The sequence below is a fragment of the Triturus cristatus genome, chromosome 7, assembly GCF_964204655.1.
Source record: "Triturus cristatus chromosome 7, aTriCri1.1, whole genome shotgun sequence".
Taxonomy (NCBI): domain Eukaryota; kingdom Metazoa; phylum Chordata; class Amphibia; order Caudata; family Salamandridae; genus Triturus; species Triturus cristatus.
Window position 1 is genome coordinate 325,987,193 of NC_140590.1, and position 16,290 is coordinate 326,003,482.

Sequence of the window (16,290 nt, forward strand, 5' to 3'; positions counted from 1 at the left end):
ACTGGAAGAGATTGGCACTGCCGGAGCCCAGCTTCACTGACAGTGCACTGCCTGGAAGAAGTTGGCACTGCCGGAGCCCTGCTTCACTGACAGTGCACTGACTGGAAGAAGTTGGCACTACCGGAGCTCTGCTTTACAGATAGGGCACTGCCTGGAAGAAGTTGGCACTGCCGGAGCCCTGTTTCACTGACAGTGCACTGCCTGGAAGAAGTTGGCACTGCCGGAGCCCTGCTTCACAGATAGGGCACTGACTGGAAGAGATTGGCACTTCCGGAGCCCTGCTTCACTGACAGTGCACTGCCTGGAAGAAGTTGGCACTGCCGGAGCCCTGCTTCACTGACAGTGCGCTGACTGGAAGAGATTGGCACTGCCGGAGCCCAGCTTCACTGACAGTGCACTGCCTGGAAGAAGTTGGCACTGCCGGAGCCCTGCTTCACTGACAGTGCACTGACTGGAAGAAGTTGGCACTGCCGGAGCCCTGCTTCACAGATGGGCACTGACTGGAAGAGGTTGGTACTGCCGAAGCCCTGCTTCACTGACAGTGCACTGACTGGAAGAGGTTGGTACTGCCGAAACCCTGCTTCACTGATAGGGCACTGACTGGAAGAGATTGGCACTGCGGGAGCCCTGCTTCACTGACAGGGCACTGACTGGAAGAGATTGACACTGCGGGAGCCCTGCTTCACTGACAGGGCACTGACTGGAAGAGATTGACACAGCAGGAGCCCTGCTTCACAGATAGGGCACTGACTGGAAGAGGTTGTTACTGCCGAAGCCCTGCTTCACAGATAGGGCACTGCCTGGAAGAGGTTGGTACTGCCGAAGCCCTGCTTCACAGATGGGCACTGACTGGAAGAGGTTGGTACTGCCGAAGCCCTGCTTCACACATAGGGCACTGACTGGAAGAGGTTGGTACTGCCGAAGCCCTGCTTCACAGACAGGGCACTGACTGGAAGAGATTGACACTGCGGGAGCCCGGCTTCACAGATGGGCACTGACTGGAAGAGGTTGGTACTGCCAAAGCCCTGCTTCACACATAGGGCACTGACTGGAAGAGGTTGGTACTGCTGAAGCCCTGCTTCACTGACAGTGCACTGACTGGAAGAAATTGGTACTGCGGGAGCCCTGCTTCACAGATAGGGCACTGCCTGGAAGAGGTTGGTACTGCCGAAGCCCTGATTCACAGATAGGGCACTGACTGGAAGAGATTGGTACTGCCGAAGCCCTGCTTCACTGGCAGTGCACTGACTGGAAGAGATTGGTACTGCCGAAGCCCTGCTTCACAGATAGGGCACTGCCTGGAAGAGGTTGGTACTGCCGAAGCCCTGCTTCACAGATAGGGCACTGCCTGGAAGAGGTTGGTACTGCCAAAGCCCTGCTTCATAGATAGGGCACTGTCTGGAAGAGGTTGGTACCTTCGAAGCCCTGCTTCACAGATAGGGCACTGCTTGGAAGAGGTTGGTACTGCCGAAGCCCTGCTTCACAGATAGGACACTGTCTGGAAGAGGTTGGTACTGCCGAAGCCCTGCTTCACAGATAGGGCACTACCTGGAAGAGGTTGGTACTGCCGAAGCCCTGCTTCACAGATAGGGCACTGACTGGAAGAGATTGGTACTGCCGAAGCCCTGCTTCACAGATAGGGCACTGACTGGAAGAGATTGGTACTGCCGAAGTCCTGCTTCACCGCCAGTGCACTGACTGGAAGAGATTGGTACTGCCGAAGCCCTGCTTCACAGATAGGGCACTGCCTGGAAGAGGTTGGTACTGCCGAAGCCCTGCTTCACAGACAGTGCACTGACTGGAAGAGATTGGTACTGCCGAAGCCCTGCTTCATAGATAGGGCACTGCCTGGAAGAGGTTGGTACTGCCGAAGCCCTGCTTCACAGATAGGGCACTGCCTGGAAGAAGTTGGTACTGACGAAGCCCTACTTCACAGATAGGGCACTGACTGGAAGAGATTGGTACTGCCGAAGCCCTGCTTCACAGATAGGGCACTGACTGGAAGAGATTGGTACTGCCGAAGCCCTGCTTCACCGCCAGTGCACTGACTGGAAGAGATTGGTACTGCCGAAGCCCTGCTTCACAGATAGGGCACTGTCTGGAAGAGGTTGGTACTGCCGAAGCCCTGCTTCACAGACAGTGCACTGACTGGAAGAGATTGGTACTGCCGAAGCCCTGCTTCATAGATAGGGCACTGCCTGGAAGAGGTTGGTACTGCCGAAGCCCTGCTTCACAGATAGGGCACTGCCTGGAAGAAGTTGGTACTGCCGAAGCCCTGCTTCACAGATAGGGCACTGCCTGGAAGAGGTTGGTACTGCCGAAGCCCTGCTTCACAGATAGGGCACTGCCTGGAAGAGGTTGGTACTGCCGAAGCCCTGCTTCACAGACAGTACACTGACTGGAAGAGGTTGGCAGTGCGGGAGCCCTGCTTCACTGACAGGGCACTGACTGGAAGAGGTTGGCACTGCCAAGGCGCTGCTTCACTGACAGTGCACTGACTGGAAGAGATTGGCACTGCCGAAGCCCTGCCTCACTGACAGGGCACTGCCTGGAAGAGATTGGCACTGCGGGAGCCCTGCTTCACAGATAGGGCACTGACTGGAAGACGTCCTTCCTACGTATGTATATTTGTATATCATGAACCTAACTGAAGGGCAGCGGAGTGCTGTACTGGGTCAAAGGCAAAGATGCAGTCTAAAAGTAATTGGAGGGGGAGCTGGGTCCTGAAATGGACTTTTACTGTCGTGATGTAGCCTTTGCTTAAAGAGAAGTCCCTTCAGTGCTGTCCTCAACAGGAGCAGAGTAGAAGTGATACTGATGGATTAACCAATGACGCTCCAGATCGGATGATCCAGAAGGCACTACTTTGTGTCCTAACTCTGGGTATGCAGAGAGCCACCAGAGGTGGTGAGTGTCTCAGCCAGGTAAGCAGGAGTTCAAGCCTTGATGGCAGTGTAGACGATGAAGCTAGTTTTGAAGACAGTGCAGACCAAAAAAAGCCAGTGGAGTTCCATCAGCGGAAGGGTTATGTGGATGTATTTCTTCAGGTCTATGATGAGGCATGCTGCAATGCACAAGATGTCCTTAGGGGGAGCTAGTGTGGAGTCTGGAAGACAGCGGAGCATTTTAACTACCCAGATGCAAAAGTGTGAGGGACTGAACAGAAGTACTAAAGTCGCTTTATGGAAGGAACAGCTTCACTTTCTTTAGTAGATAGGAAGAGCTGGGACCCCGCCATCTTGGTTATCTTGGTAATGTGTTCCTCGAGAGCAAGGTCAGTATTCTTGGTGAATCTCAGCACTGTCCTTTGATGGATGCCACAGTGCTGTTGCCTTTTTACACTGCCAGTGCTCTTGCTGAATCTTACAGTGCTGTATCATTTTTAAGGGTGGGCGTAGTTCGCGAAGTAGCACTTCGCGAAGCTACGCAAAGTGAAGTTCGCACTACGCGAGCTACGCGTAGCACTTCGCGAACTGCGTAGTAACTTGTTCGCACTGTGCAAGATGTTGTTTTCAATGATTGCACAGTGCGGACAAGCAACCGGCACTGTGCAATCATTGAAAATGGCATCTTGCACAGTGCGAGCTGCAGTTTTCTGCTGCTCGAGTAGATTTTTACTCGAGCGGCAGCTTTCTCAACGCGAACTGGTAGTTTCTCATCGCAAGCGGTCGCGAGCATACGCGACCCCTCGCAATGAGAAACCTGACCTCCTCGCGTTGGGAATCTCGCCGGGAGGTTTATTTTCCATGCTCGCGATCGCGAACAAGGAAAAAGTCTCGCCGGGATGTCATTTTGCTTGCTCGCGGTCGCCAACTTGAAGTTGAGGACCGCGAGCAAGCAAAAAGTGACCGCAGCACTACGCAACACTACGCTACGCGTGTTCGCACTGTGCTACGTGCAGTTCGCGTAGTGCGAAGTAGCGCGAACTTCGCAAACTTCGCGAGCGTAGCGTAGTGCTTCGCCCAGGCCTAATCATTTTCACAGTGGCTGTCTTGTCCCTGGATTATTTTGACAGTGCTGTAGCCCCCCTCCACTGACAGTACTGTCCCTCCATGTATCACAAAATGCTTTTGTGCCCCTACAATGGCAGTTCTGCAGCTCATTGAACCCTGCAGTTCTGTACAGGGGTGTAACACAGGCCCCCGCACCCCCGCAGTGCAGGGGGGGGAAAAGCTCCATGGGGCCCCCTCAGCACAATACTCCGACCGGAGAGCTCTCGATTGAGCTTGGAGGGGGCCCCTCCATGTACCTTGCAGGAGGGCCCCCTCTAGTTTTGTTACGCCACTGGTTGTGTAGCTACATTGCGCATACCCTGGATTATTCCTGTTGTGCAACAGCTGCTGAGCAGCGCTGTTATTGCTTGGATCACACGGTGCTTATTAGTTCCACACTTATAGTGCTGTCTGAGTGTATTCCACAGGATCACATTGCCTTTATCTCTTTAAAAAAGTCTAAAGTAAAAGTATTATTTGTTTCATTCTGTTTGTGATTAACAAATTAATTGCCTTACCTCCAAACTTTTCCTCATAGTTAAAAGCAGCTGTTGGAGACTATGTGAGGGAAATTATAAGGACGTACGACAGTGCTGACATCAGTGACACTGAGGAAAGTTGGGATTTTGTCCAGTCAACGGTAAGTGCAAAAAGAACAGATGATGGACGGAATGCTGAACAATGCAAACATTCACCCCCAGTCAACAGATCTGGGTTTAGTCCATTGTTTTATAGCCCACCACACCATCCCAGTTTAGACCCAGCTATATGCAAATCAGTCTAGAGCCTGCTCCTCATGGAAACAGTCCAGCCTGAACTGACAAGCCAGGTCCTTACTGGACGAGAAACAAGCTTCCTTTGACTGGTTTTGGGGTATCACCCCTCATCAGCATCCCTAGGTCTGAGGTCCTAAAACCTTCCACAGCCGGCTGTGTGCAGAGATCAACTGCCAATGCCACTGAAGGGCTAGTGGGTGGGGCAAGGTCAGTCACATGCCATGTCGTTGAATCTGCCCTGGCCCAGCCTAACTTTCAGAGATACCAGAAGGTCAGGTAATCTTCCGATTTCCTTTAACTGCTTCCATGCTTATGACGAGCCCAGCTCGTCATGAGGCACAGTGGAGCTGTGCTCATGACGAGCTGGGCTCGTCATAACGGTCGCGGCGCTCCCACGCACAATTAATTCCCCGCCTGTGCGGGAGAATCAACCAGTGGGCGGAGTCGTGACGAGCCCAGCTCGTCATGAGCACAGCTCCACTGTGCCTCATGACGAGCTGGGCTCGTCACGAGCACAGCACCCCTGCCGCCACCCCCGCGCCGTGGGGGAATTCCCCCCGCGGCGAAGGGGTTAACTTCAGTCTGCAGATAGTTCTGAGGTAAGGATGGGAGTCTTGCACCTTGTCGTGCAGTCACACGCATTGAGTGTGAGTCTAGAGAGGTTTGGAGCCCAGTGCCACTTTTGCACAATCTCATGCCTTATGTCTAAGCGTTTTCATTGTTAACATGCAGACCTTTACAGTTATATGTCTTAGCCCTTTGCCATTGTACTTGGGCCCTTTCCACTCACTATAAGTGAGCTCCCCAGGTTTTGAGGGGCATAGTTGTTGAAAACTCTGTACTTATTGAGCAAAGAAACAAACTTTATATGTGCAAATACATTTTATGGTCGAATATAGCATCTGAAATGAAAGACATTTTCTAGTAAATAGATATAGCTTTAAAAAAAACTTGATTCAACCGTGTCAAATTAAAGTTTTTATCTAGAGGGTCTCATTTACTATATATTGATGCACTGCAGCAAACCTTCGTGCTGCGTTGCCGTGCATCAAAGTAAAAGGGCAGGAGTGCACCGTATCAACAAGATACAGTGCATTCCTGTCCTTATCCCCTGGGCTCAAACAGCAGCCGAGCACCAATGCAGATACACTTGCATCATGTTGCAAGGGTGCCTGCCTGCGGGGATGATTGTTTTTGTTCAGGAAGGGGCACCTTCCTGCACAAAAACAATAACTGATTGCATTGTCCTGTTTCTATGAGTGCTGCAGAATGCAGCACGCATGGAAAGAGAAAAGAACAAGGAGAAATAAAAGTATTTCACTATGTTGCGCCACTCCTACGCCTCCTCTGGGACGGTGCAGGACTCCGACGCATTCCCAGTTTTACAAAACGTTATAAATCTGGGAATGTGTCAGGTTCCATAGATGCTGAGTGGGAACACCCACAGCAACACCCATGGAATGCCCCTTTCACTCAAAGTAATGCGTGAAATGGGCCATATTTACAAGGCCATGAAAAGTCACGCAGGGTGACTTTACGTGGCCTTGTAGATATAGGCAAGCTCATTGCTCTACCTGTGCGTCAAAAAGTGACTCAACAACAGCTCAATGGGCTTGTAAATTAGGCCCAGAAGCTTTCGGATGGCACAGTGGGAGGGAGCTGTCCCTTTGAATAGAAACCCTGCTCTTCCTTGCTGTGTCCATATATAAGCCCTTTTACTGTGTTGCAGTTCAAGTGCTGCGGATGGACTGGCCTAGATGACTGGCAGACCCTCAACGAGCAGCAGAAGCACTTGCGCAATGCCACGCTCAACTTCTTCCCCTGCTCGTGCATCAACATGTCCAACACGGCGTCCAGCAAAAACATCAGCAGCAACAGCACCCGTGATGCCAAAGGGATCCGATCAGGCTTCTGCGAGGCATCGTCGAAGGTGGTGGTGCCGGTGTATAGAGTGGTGAGTGATAAACACTCAAGAAATCTCTCCTTCTCATTCTGGGCCTGCTGGAGTAAAGGGATGCCTTTAATATGTGTCATTTTGATATAGTAGGACTTTAGCAGATTTATAACATAACTTCTGTGTCACAATGTGGGGATAGGGACAACTGAGTCAATGCAAAGCATTGCATTGAATGGTAGCTCCTCTGTTGCTGATGTATCCCCTGATACCTTCTTTTATGGACTCTTCTTGCAGGGCTGTATGAGCAGCGTTCAATCCTGGCTGTCCAGCAACATCCTCCTCATTGTTGGTGTGTGCCTGGGGGTCGCCCTTCTGGAGGTGAGTTTATTCTTTGATGTCCTTCAATATCCATCTGGCTAGAGAGGCTTCATTGTGTCGTGGAGTAGAGTAGTCTGTGTGTTTGATGAGGAATGGTCTCAATTTGAAACTGTAGCACATACATGATTACCTGTGCACGTTGAAAACCAAGACCCCTTTGAGCGCTGAACCCTCATACAGAAGGTTAAAAGTTTTCAATATTTAGGGGTTCTTTTCGATTTATCTCTGAGATGAGACCATTGCTGAGATACAACACAGTTTGAGTGAACAATTGAAGCGGGCTTTGGGTTTTCCAGTAAGCTGGGGGCGAAGCCCCTAAAAGAGAGGTTGAGTGTTTACAAAAGTAAAATGTATTTCCATCACAATTATTGAGCCTAAATTATGGGTATATAAACATAGGAATTGTTTACAACAGATTGAGAATGACTACTTACGACCACTACAGTCTGTCCCTAAAAGCACCTCTGTTTTATTTGCCACACTGACACTAGGCATTAGCTACCTGGAGGACTACATCAAGTTATGACCACTTGCTCTCTGGCTCCCAATATGGTCTAAGGGGGAAACTAAACTTAACTGTACGATTATAGGGAACTGTCTAGCTCTGGAGCACGTAAATCATATCCCTTGGCTCAAGTATGTAAAAGAAGGTTCTGAATTGATCAACCAAGGGAATCTTTGCTCCAAAGACATGTTGACAACCTTTTTCCTTGCTAAATGCAATGAGCCAGATTGAACAAGCATTTGCAATGCAATAGGTCTCTCATTTGCAAAATTTTGAGCTATTGGCATTGTAAATGACAATGCCTTTTATTTATCTGTTTTTAAAATCAACACAGAGATAAAAGCTTTGTCATTTACAATGCCAGTAGCTGAAAGTTTCACAAATGCTAAACCTATTGCATTGCAAATGCTCGCGAAGCCCCTGGTGTCATGTATGAAAAGCCTGAGCCGGGGTGGGAATGTTGATGAAAAGAACGGGCGCGTGCGCCGAGAATGCTGTAATGCCTCGTGAAAGGCCCGAGTCGGGGTGGACAGTTTGCCTTTGAAGAATTTAAACATGGAAAAGCGTACTGTTCTGTATGTTCTCTGCGGCAGCTGGCGAAGCCCCTGGTGTGATGTATGAAAAGCCCGAGTCGGGGTGGGAATGCTGATGAAAAGAACAGTGAAAGTGCGCCGAGAATGCTGTAATGCCTCATGAAAAGCCGACAATTCAGCGCCAGAGGTGGCAGTAACAGTCCGCAACTTCACCATTATGACCAAAACACCATCCTACTGCATGTCATCAGCATACACGTTGTACAACCTGGGGCAATTGCCAGGCAGTGGAGCAAGCGCCTTTCACAGACTGCACGGCTCTGTTCTGTCACTCTCTAAGCACTCACTCTTCAGTCTGTTCAGTCACTAAAAATATGTTTTGGCATTCTTCCCCCTGCGAAAAGCGCATCTGGGTTGCAAAGGATTTAGTGACGTGTTCAGGAGAAGTATATATAAATTGCAGCCGGCGTCAGAGCTGCCATTTTGTTTGAAGAAGGCTTAGTGTTCTGTTATTGCTTGCAAACACACGTGTCCAGCATTGCATTACATCACCAGAGAGGCGGCCAGGTGTGTCCTGCTGCCAGGATGACTGAGCCCCCCTGCAATGTGTTATCACAGAGCACTGAGAACAAGCCAGTGCATTTTTTGCTGGGAGGGATCCTGGGGAGTGGGGGTAAGAGTCAGGAGACTGATAATTCTGTGTGAACCATGTAAGAAATGTTTATAGGGAAATGGTTTCAGGTCAGAATCCTGTCGCCTCCCAGAACCGCGTGTCTGCCGCTTTCACCTTAAGTTAAAGCGTGATGCATATATAAACACGCATGTCTGGAAGAGACGCCGTGCACAAGCGTGTGCGAGCGAAATCTCCAGTCCAGGTGGGCGGGGCCTAATGCCGACAGGGCGGACACCAACCCCGCTTCCAGAGAAGCCGGACACAAAAGCGACGACAATACATCTCGCCAAAGCGACACAGCGCTTAAGCGCTGCAACACAGGCGAGACCTAAAAAAGAAGGTAATAAAATCTACTGTGTATACCTACACAGCAATCTCGCCCCACCAGTTTAATTGAGCCATGTCTTGTTACTGTCTCAAATGTCTATCACAGATTTCTTCTCACAAGATTCAGGTTTACTATAGTACACGCTATGCTGACCTTCTGGGTCCTATGGCAGAAGCAGTTTCCTCCTTGTCTTTGTGTTAACTGTTCCGCACATAGCACCGTGCACTTTATATTATTCCGTTGTTCAGGTCTCGCCTGACCCAGCGCATGCGCTGGTCTGGCGAGACATTTTGTGAGGGCTCCAAAAAGTGCTACCAGGCCAGAATAGAGCTACAGTGCATGTGCGCGGGCACGCGCGTCGCGCTGTACTGCGATTACTTTCACTTTCGCAGCCGCACGGCCGCTTTGAAGTTTGATCACGATCACGGCCGCTTTGATGTTCTCCGTGAGGCTTCAATAGATTGCAGCAGTTAAAACAAGCATTAGCATAGCCAATAGGTCTTGCTTTTGGGACCTTATAAGTGTTTAGTTATGCAACTGTTGCATGGCTAAACACTTATAAGGTCCCACGGGCAAGACCTATTGGCTATGCCAATGCTTGTTTTATAAGTGACCTAGGAAACGGTTCTTATTTCCACTGTTGCCTCCTGGAAATTGTAGATCTTATGGGCCTGTTCTCTTATTTTTACAAGAACTTGATACAAATGTCATATGTATTTCTGTAGACAGGTAATTTCATCAATGTATTGGAATTAGAATGATTTACAGATAAGGTGTTGATTAATACAATATGTATGTTTGCTATAGTCCATTTGATAATGTTTTACAGGGTGTTCTTTAATGTATTGATTTTATGACTGGATACTATTATGATATATTTGATCTGTTTTACATGGATTTTATTTACCTTTTTTAATCTTTTATGACATATTGTTTTCAGAATAAAGATTAATTGAGTCATTCATTGATTGCACCTATGTGTTGACGAATATTTTTTATTTATTTTTGTATTTTATCTAGCACTAAATGCTGTCTAGAGGATGCTTCTGTGTGTTTCTGTAGTTCAGAGAAAATGTAGATAAACAGTCAGTGGGCATGTGTGTGTAGCAACAGTACACTGTGTGGAATAGATGGGTTTTCATTGCATTGCGCTCTCCTTGTATCATACCTCGAGTACAGACAGCAGCTTCAGAAAGCCAACCAAAGGTGCCTCATTGGCTGGTGCAGGAGAAGTCTTTCAGGCCCGTGTAAGGGTTTTTGTATGAGATACACTACTTTTAAATCTGAGCACTTGTTGATCAGGAGCTAGTGACAGGATATCTTGGCAACAAAGATGTGGAGATCGGACAATGAGCCAAGAGGTGGAGCCTTGAGCTCGTTGCAGCTTGGAGGTGGGCATTTGATTTGTATCACCAGCAAGTGATTGGATGTTCTCAATTTCTTACATCACATGCGTTTATTGGAGGACAGTGCTTCAAAATTAAATACAAGACACTGCTTACAAAATGTATGGGTGGCTCTGGCCTAGTAGGCTACAGTAGGTATATGCTACTGCCAAAGTCAACCAGGGTACCTGTACTTGACATATACACTGTGTCATCATATAGAGTTACTGCATATTACATTTTTGATCTATAGACTGTTTGTACTGTATGAATCAATCAATCAAGTAGTACATATATAGCACAGCTTCTCACCTGAGAGGGTATCCGGATGCTGTGCTGCAGGTATCCGTCAAAGAGCCAGGTTTTGAGTCCCTACCTGAAGTGAATCAGCGAAGGTGCAGTGCAGAGTTGGAGGGGAGGGGCATTCCAGACTTTGGCGGCAAGGTGGGCGAAGGTGTGTCCTCCAGAGTGGCAGTGCAGATGCGTGGTATCTGTGTGAGGGCGAAGTGTGCGGAGTGGAGATTCCTGGGAGGTCGGTGGAAGTACAGACGGTGGTTCATGTAGGTGGGTCCTTGGTCATTGAAGGGTTTCTAGGCGTGAGTCAGAAGCTTGAAATGGCATTTTGTCTGAATGGGGAGCCGGTGGAGGTCCTTCAGGTGCAGGGTGATATGGGTCCTCTTGTGCAGGTTGAGGATCCGCCAGTCTTTGCATGAGTTCAGTGGTGGTGCCTGCATGGAGTGCATTGCCATAGTCCAGCCTGCTAGTGATGAGGGCCTATGTCCCCGTTTTCCTGTGCTGATGGGGAGTTACTTTAAAAACTTGCAGAGCATGTAGAGGAAGGCTGAAGAGACTGCATTGACCTGACATTTCATGGAGAGTTCGCTGTACCGGACAATGTCGAGTTTGCCGCGTGGGGGTGGGTCTGAACTCCGCCGGCCACCAGGAGCCATTTCAGAGGGCAATGTGTCTGGTGAAGATTAGAACTTCAGTTTTGTCCGTGTTGAGCTTCAGGCAGTTGTCCTTCATTCAGGCTGCTACGTTCTTCATACAGTTGTGGAAGTTGGTCTTCGTCAAGTTGGGTCCCACTTAGAGTGAGAGGATAAGCTGGGTACCATCGGCGTAGGAATTGATGTTGATGTCATGCGATCTGACGCTGTCTGCGAGTGGAGTCATGTAGATGTTGAAGAGAGTTGGACTGAGGGATGAGCCTTGAGGTATGTCGCAGCTGGGGTGCTTGGGTGGTGAGGTGAAGGGAGGGAGGCGGAGTAGATATTTGCACCAAAAGACAGGGCACCTTTAATATTGTTTCCCTTTCCCTGCTCAGCGACGGTAGAGACACAGTTCCAGAATGAGACCTGAAACTCCTCCCTTCACCAAAAAGTAAAATAAATGATACTTTTTATGTATTTATTGACTTACTGTTGAGTATTGTAGAGCCCTGCATGTCGCATTTTGGTTACTTCAGAGCATTTCTAGGTGTTACAGCTTCTTAATGTCAAAACTATAAAAGTAGGATTTGTCCAATATTCTACTTTGCAGTTAAGGTTCCAGGCCCTTCCCAAAATTAAAATAGTTGGACTCTACCTTCGAATCTGTGTTTAGTATATTTCAAAGCTTAGTGACGCACACTCCGTGTATGATCTTGTTAATTTTTTTTTGGTTAGGTATGGAGCTCGAGAGAACAAGATCTGGTTAGATCTGTGATGCGAGGGTAGTTTTTGTAGATATCTAGGTCTCTGGCCCGTGCAGGCCTCCTGGATGGTACAGCTTGATTGAAAACTTTCCCCTGGCTTCCTATTGTCGCCCGTGTAATGCTCACAAGGCCAGATTTATGTGGTTTCAGCCACTCAGGTTTAAAGAGAGTCTACCTGCATTGTTTTGGAGTTTTTGCATCCTGACAACAAGCTTCCTGGGAGTCCAGGGCATCTAGAGTTGCCATAATCAGACTCTTCCCAACTCCACCTGAGAGCCCAGTTGGAGGAATCGGAGGATTCTTTGAAGATGTGAGTTGCTGGCAGTGGCTTAGCTAGGCTTTGTCCCGCGACGGCCGCAGGTAAGAGTGGGGGGGGGGGGGGGGGGGGGCGGCAGCGGTCCCCGCGTTTGCCGCCCCGCGATGGCCGCAGGTATGAGCAGGGGGGCGCCACCCTCAAAACTCGTGCTACCTTTCTTTCACTGAGGTGGGAGGTGGTGGCCTCAACCTGGCAGCAAATCGAATTGTGGAGCCTTGCTCTCTGGTTCTACACAGTAAAAGCTATATCCTTGCTTCCGTTCAGACGAAGAAAGCTCGCCTTCTTCCAGTGGAATATATAATGCAGGCGCAAGGAGGAGTTGATCTAGTTTTCAGACCGGTTTTCCAGCTGGGAAAATAATTGTTATCATCAAATTGCTTAGCCTGGGTAAAGAAAACCATCACAATTATTGCAACAGTTTGCTGAATGAATGGAAAAAATGTAGTTTTGCTTGGAAAGTTTTGTGAAGTTTCTGGAAGTTAGAGGGTTTGCTATAAATATAAAGTTCTCAAAAATTCTACTTTATTCGAAATATCTTGAAAAAAGATTTTCGCCGAAGAACTTTCCCTAACAAAAAAAAATATTTTTTGTTAAAAATGTCTTCTATTAAAAAGAGGTTTCTTCCTGAGATTGTTGTCCAACAAATACGTATTTTGCAGCATTGTCCCTTGTGTCGTCATGAAGGTCGTCAGGCTCACAAAGTTGCAATGTTTGCAGAGGAAAGACTTTCCATCTTTGCTCACATCTAGTTCTAATCACATTACGATTTCAGAGTCACCTTGCAATACCTGTATGAATTCACGCCATGTGCAATGTCCACTTTCCTCTCTTGGTGCTCAGTTCCTGCAGATCCTGGGGGCGATCCTGGCCTTTGCCCTGGAGCGGAGCATGCGCAGGAGTTCATCCGATGATATTCTGTTCTTCCCTGTCAGGTGGCTCCAAATGTGTTCATTCTGTGTGTGCATGTTTGTGTGTTTCTATTCTCCTTTTTTTTAATATGAAAATGCACAGGTATCATTCCTAGAGTAAATATATGTCTTTTGGAGTGCTCCCATGAACTCTACATTCTTGTACATGTCTGTGAGGTATACAAGTCTCTCAATGAGGTGTTAGCATCTCATGCTTGGAGCCATCTTGAAGAGCTCCTTGTGTGCATTACGAATCAGGATTTTTGTGTGATGGCCAATTAGGACAGGTCTCCGACCTGCCCTAAAGTTTGCTCTGAGCTGCCTGCAGGCCCAATCTTCTTTCTTATGATCAGCGAAATGCAGATTGATTTTTGCAGTGTACAGAATTCTGACAAATGTAAATTTCGCAATTGTGTGGAATTCGAGTTTTCAAAATTTGCCTCTGATTACAGTGGCGTCTGTGTCATTTTTTTAATACAGCTATGAGTGCAGCAAAAATATTCGGAAAAAAAGGAATTAATCGTATTCTTGTTCCAGAAGAAGACTTTTAAAAATTATGGGAGCATAAAGCAAGCCATTCCAGTTTTAGATTACTGTGAAAATGATTTAAGGCGTTTTAATAAATAGGTTAATCTTGTTTTAAGTGTCTCGAAAACTATTTAGAATTCCTTGCAAGGGAAAGCATCGAAATTCACCAGAAAGTAAAGCTTCTTCTGAAAAAAGGCTGCAAATATGGTTCTTTGCAAAACAACGGGCCTATAAGTCATGCACATAAGTTCACCATAACATCAGAGTAGCAGAAGTGGTCCTAAGTGGCATCACAGGTTAATGTTGTCCCTTTAGCCCTTTAACAGCATCATATTTACTCCTGAGGTGCCATGAGAAGGACAAAGAGGGGAAACAGCAGAAAACAAACAGATCTCTTTTTTCTGGCCTATCCTTCCTGACCCTTGAGACCAGAATAGAAAGGGCATGGCCCGCATGGCCGGACTGGGAATACAAAGCAACCCTGGCAAATTTTGTCAGACCAGCGCCATACGGTGCAAAGCGCTCGAGCCCCATACGGGCTATAGCGATCGAGCCCCATACGGGCTATAGCGATCGAGCGCAGTGAGTGAGCCTGACCACTACCAGGGATTGGTGGGGTTCTCAACCCCATGAAAATTTGAGAAAAATGGCAACAATGATGCATTCTACAACACATTTGTCATTATATATTAAATTGTATTAATTTTTAAAGCAATCAAAATGGATGGCCTTACAGTGCACCAGCATACAGCAATCTTTGTTGGGGCTCTACAACGATTCCCTCACTATCACCCACTAACAGTGCCTCTCATATCTCCTTAGCCCCTCTCTTGCATGTATTTGATTTGTTTTATAGCGCCTCTCATACCACTGTAGTGTGTCAGAGCATTTTACAATCACACACACACATACAGAGACAACACCTTATGTGTGTAAATCAATGTATAGAAAATGTAATATAAGACAAAGGGGACTACAAGGTGTAGCATTCACATGTCATCCATTCAGGTAGGCATTTTGTAAGAGTGCTTGTACTGGGTAAGCACAAACTCAGCATTCAGAATGCAAGACAGTAGCTAGGGTTGACTTTACTCATAAAAATGTATTTCTACCCAAAGTAACCCCTTTTAGCAATATTAAGATAATGAAAGACTGGGACAAAAAACATAACTTTCTAACCTAGATTATGATTGTAACTTATGATACTGCACAGTAACAAAAACATTTCCATGACAAAAGCAGTAAACCACTGAGCTATGCACATGAAATACTGTACTGTGACCCGCACGGTACAAGATATTTGCATAGTAACCCTCTTCGTTAACTTAGATTAGTCAAAATTGCCACTAGACAATACTCTGATCTCTCTCTAGCTGGTACATTAATCACCAGTTATCTTGGGGAAACAGTCTTTACAACGATTACAACAAGGTTTTTACCTCATTGTGCCTATACCACGCATTTTTTAGCATGCATATTTTTACCACGTGCATGCCTTTACAACGCATGCCTTTCCCATGCATTTAAGGTAAGTTGGGGCATGTGGGGGGGTTCCCCCCACAAATACATTGTTTTTATACGTAAAAACAATGCGTGGTAATGGCATGTGTTGTAAAAGCATGTTCGTGGTAAAAACAGGCAAGGTAAAAAACGTGAGTTAAAGGCATACGATGTCTTTACCTGCGTTGTACCGTCTTACAACTGTTATCTTGGCACTTTTATTGTTGCATGAAACTGTTGGATATACAAGGAACTCTGTGGTGCTTTTTAAATTGCTGCATTGCTACAAAAAGGCCCCCAGTAACAAAAGCATCCGACACACCTTCCAGCCACCCAGGGAAATGCCCAATGTCTGGTACGGCCAGTACGGCCTTGAGTGCCAGAGGTTCCAGATTGCTAGGCAGGTATACTGGGGGCAGCTGGTACACCGGCTATCCTGAATTAACTCAGACACACAATAGGTGATGAGAGAAATGCTTGTAATAAGTCTTACCACTGGCGATCGCTCAGAGTAGCATTCCAATCCATCATTCTTTTGCCCACCATGTTGCCTCAGTTGCGACCCAACTTGATCCAAATCAGTCTTGACCCTGTTCCAGTAGGAACAGTCCAACCCAAATGTCCGGGCCAGGTCCTTCCTCAAGTAGAAGACAAGCAAGCCAAGACTGGTATTGCCCTGTTCGGGGCTATTCCGTCGGGTGTAGCATGGGGCCCACGTCTGGGTATAACTTTGGCCACTTGGGGCATTACGTGAAACACACAAAAGGTGATGGGAGGAATACTTGCAATAAGTTTTAACACTAGCAATCGCTTAGGATAGCATTCTATTCCTTTGTTTGGGCCAGACTGATTCTATTGGAGTAGGATCAAAACTGATT

At 47.4% G+C, this 16,290-nt stretch overlaps 1 protein-coding gene across 2 annotated transcripts in view; it reads left to right on the forward strand.

The window, feature by feature from the left end:
* Window positions 1–16,290, forward strand: part of LOC146809586 (leukocyte antigen CD37-like) — a 180,919-nt gene that overhangs the window by 136,626 nt on the left and 28,003 nt on the right. For both annotated transcript variants that reach the window (XM_085616427.1, XM_085616428.1), the window contains exons 6-8: window positions 4,531–4,632; window positions 6,498–6,722; window positions 6,960–7,043. In XM_085616427.1, coding sequence (XP_085472553.1) covers window positions 4,531–4,632; window positions 6,498–6,722; window positions 6,960–7,043 — 411 coding nt within the window. The remainder of the gene's footprint in view (window positions 1–4,530; window positions 4,633–6,497; window positions 6,723–6,959; window positions 7,044–16,290) is intronic.